At 29.1% G+C, this 3,324-nt stretch overlaps 1 protein-coding gene across 4 annotated transcripts; it reads right to left on the bottom strand.

Moving 5' to 3' along the window:
• Positions 1-2: 2 nt before the first annotated feature.
• Positions 3-3,324, bottom strand: LOC110093664. Of its 4 annotated transcripts, XR_003703322.1 has the most exons (6): positions 3,255-3,324; positions 2,016-2,231; positions 1,675-1,767; positions 1,519-1,602; positions 309-1,433; positions 3-84 (listed from the first exon to the last, which is right to left on the bottom strand). XR_003703322.1 is itself a non-coding variant. In XM_020818621.2 (5 exons), the coding sequence occupies exons 1-5, from the start codon at positions 3,255-3,257 to the stop codon at positions 1,335-1,337; spliced, it is 495 nt and encodes a 164-aa protein (XP_020674280.1). In that variant the 5' UTR covers positions 3,258-3,324; the 3' UTR covers positions 249-1,334. The 4 variants fall into 4 exon arrangements, 1 of the variants encoding a protein (XP_020674280.1); XR_003703324.1 differs by lacking the exon at positions 3,255-3,324 and having other exon boundaries at positions 2,045-2,465; XR_003703323.1 differs by lacking the exon at positions 3,255-3,324 and having other exon boundaries at positions 2,016-2,374.

Here is a 3,324-nt window from a genome sequence, read left to right as displayed (position 1 = left end):
AATTTTGAAATATACAAATCCAATTCGAAGAGTTGCTGCCTCTTTGTCATTCTCCCAATGAGAAACACCAGCGGAAGTGAAAACCTGAAAGAATCATCATTTGTTAACAAAGCTTTCAATCAGTGGTGTTAAAGCTGATCTAACTTCAACAAACAAATGCCTCGCATAAAAAATACGTCTTAAATTTTATAATTGCTTATCACAACAGAGACTTTCATATTTATTGTGATGCAGAAGCAACATGACAATAGCAACATGACAATGAGCAAAAAATAAAGAAATAAAACGTTTAATGCCGAAAATCCTACAAAATTTGCTCCTTCCACTTATCAGCCACTCTAAGGTCCCCGAAACACCCAAACTTGAGATCAACGGAGAAGTCAAGGCCTCCTATTATGCTCCTACTTGAGCGCACCACTTGTAATGAATAAGATAAAATCTCAATCGCATAAACAAAACAATCACAAATTAGTTTAGATGATGGAACAAAGATAGAGATCACCAAATAAGAAATCCACAACTCATACTAGGAATAGAATAATTATACTTACAAAGTTGGCATCAAAACTTGTAAGTAGTCAAAGAATCCACATCTTCAAACACACAAAAACAAAGAGAAAACATATATTGTTGTAAAATAATTAATGAATTTTACATATAACAATAGTCATATTTATAACCCAAAAATTAAAAACTAAATAGTTTCTCTTAATCCCACAAGTCAAAGACTCACAGTACAAGTTTAAATTTAGGAAACTTGGATTTAAGCAAGAACGAGAAGTTCTCAATCATAGATTAAATTAAAACAAGAAATTTCCATTTCAAAATTATGTTCCTAACAACGTTCAAATTGCTACAACGGGAATATATTACAAATAGAGAAAACAACCATGTGTTAAAAGAAGGAAATTGATAAAAAAAATAAGGTAGTTTAAGAGCTAAATTGAAAGTAAATTATTAACATTATAGTTTCAAAAAATAGACATAAATTAGATATCTAGTCATCATTTTCATCATTTGAGAAGCCTGGACCTACAAGAATAAATTTATAATATTAGTTAAACAAAATTTTGAATTTTATTAAGTCAACCTTAATGTGCATATTCTAAATACTTACCATCATCATTAGGGTGTTGCATGCCCATTTTTTCTTCTATCATTTTTAACCAATCTATAGTTTTTTGTTGAGATTTAATGATCTTACTCTGTTCCTCATATTTCTCTTTTATAACTTTTAAACTGGTTTCAAGCTCGATCTCTCTCTCGGATGATGCATTTGATCTGATAATTTTAGTTTTCTTTATCGACTTTGGCCCATAACCAAGGCCACGAATCTATGACGATGTTTCACCTAAAACTTCAGCGCAAATGATTGTCTCATCAACTATTCCTCCATCGTCAATAATTTTCTCACGAATTTCCATCATCTTGTCCTGTATGTTTAAACAAAAAATCAACACAAAAAAAGATAAAATATTAATAATAAATATATTCTAAAAAAATTAAACTTATACTAACATATTTTGCCTGACAATCTTCAGAAACCCATTTCTTTTCTTTGTCTGTAAACTCCTCCTTGTATAACTCAATCCTGCTTAATTTCTACACCATAACAAAATATATATCACAAATTAATAGTTTTCAAAATTTAAACAACTAAAAAATTATAGATACCTGGTCATATAAATGAGCTACAAGGGACTTTGTGCCTATTCGGTGAATGACCTTCAACATCGAACGATTTCGACAGTTTGATTCCGATTTTTTCTGTATAAAAAAAATTGAATAAATATAATATAACAAAAAAAAGTAACAAGAAAATTTGATCTTCATATGCTTGAAATTTAAACATTTTAATATGAATTTCTTTTATATAAATGTTCATCTCATTTTTTTATATTATCTTTAATACTCATATTTTTTCCTCACAAAATCTTTACATAATAAGAAGTTTCATCAATCAATAATAACAATATTATATTTAATACTAATTTTTAAAAAAATTAAAGACAAACCTTAAAGGTTTCTGAGTCAAAAAAATTACATAACCAAATCCAATCATCTGGTCTCTCGATAAGTTCTTTGTAAGGCTTTTGTCTTGCTAACATTCCACCTCCATGTTTTTTATAATGTACATAAGCCTTTGAGTGAAAATCAGAAAATCTCTTGCTCATCGTGTGCATCACACAATCTTTTACATGTGATTCTTCAATGGACAAATTAATCTTTACCTACAATTTTTTTTGAAAGCAACGTTTAATTTTCATTCTTCCTGATGAAACAATCAGAACAATTACAAACAACAATAATGCATGAAAAACTCCCATGCCACTCCTGATCAAGCTCACAGATTAATAGAAAGCAGAATAAATAAAATACTGAAAAATATGTGCTGGTGTATGAGCATGTTATTTAGAAAACAAAGAGCTGCGAAGGAAAGGAAACAAGTATTCCAAACAAGTAGAAAAAATATTTTCAGAGATCATCAAATAAATAAAGTTTCATGTAGCACTATGCGTACAAGCTTTCTTGGTAGTCACTTAAATTATGAATTTTGTATGTGCTGGTGTATGAGCATGTTATTTAGAAAACAAAGACCAAAAAAAATGAAAATTAAAGCATCCTTAGATAAAGCTTAGCAACTACTCTTCCTTTCAAAAAGCCTTACATATCAAAATTATAACATGTTTGACAAATGCAAAATGAAAACTGATATAGTACATGCACTTTTTAGGAATTCATGAATGTGAGCGATACATTCCAAGGAAGCAACTTCTTATTTGAGTGCTGATAGCTTTATTGTATAATTCATATCAAACAACGAAACATGGCAACACCACGGTAATAAAATGAAGCCATAGCATGGGTAAACCTTTGGAATTTGAACCATGAAGGCTTATTAGTTGTTTTCCTTTTTGTGAATTTGGCATGAGTTCTTCAAATAAAGTTAAACTGGCCCATCAAATTTTAAAAAATAATTTGATACAATCATGAAAACAGTCACCCAACGCATCAAAATAATATGTTCAATCATCCTAATTCATCTAGTATTCAATGTTTGGAAATCAAATTACTATCATAAATAATAGCCTTTCCCTAACCATTTGGGTTCAGCTTTATGATCACTCCTCATTTCTTATTGCTCAACATTCAAATTCATATCATACCAAGTTTTACATAAAGATAAATGATATTCATAAACGGAATTGAATTTTAGATAAAAAATAACTAAAAAAAATCTTTAAATTTATTACCATCAATTTTTTTAAAAGTATTTCTTTATCAGCATCACTAACTTGATCTCATCTTTCGACTTGCATGGGT

Source organism: Dendrobium catenatum, unplaced genomic scaffold (assembly GCF_001605985.2).
Source record: "Dendrobium catenatum unplaced genomic scaffold, ASM160598v2 fragScaff_scaffold_1706, whole genome shotgun sequence".
NCBI lineage: Eukaryota > Viridiplantae > Streptophyta > Magnoliopsida > Asparagales > Orchidaceae > Dendrobium > Dendrobium catenatum.
This window is presented reverse-complemented; position numbering and strand designations above follow the sequence as displayed.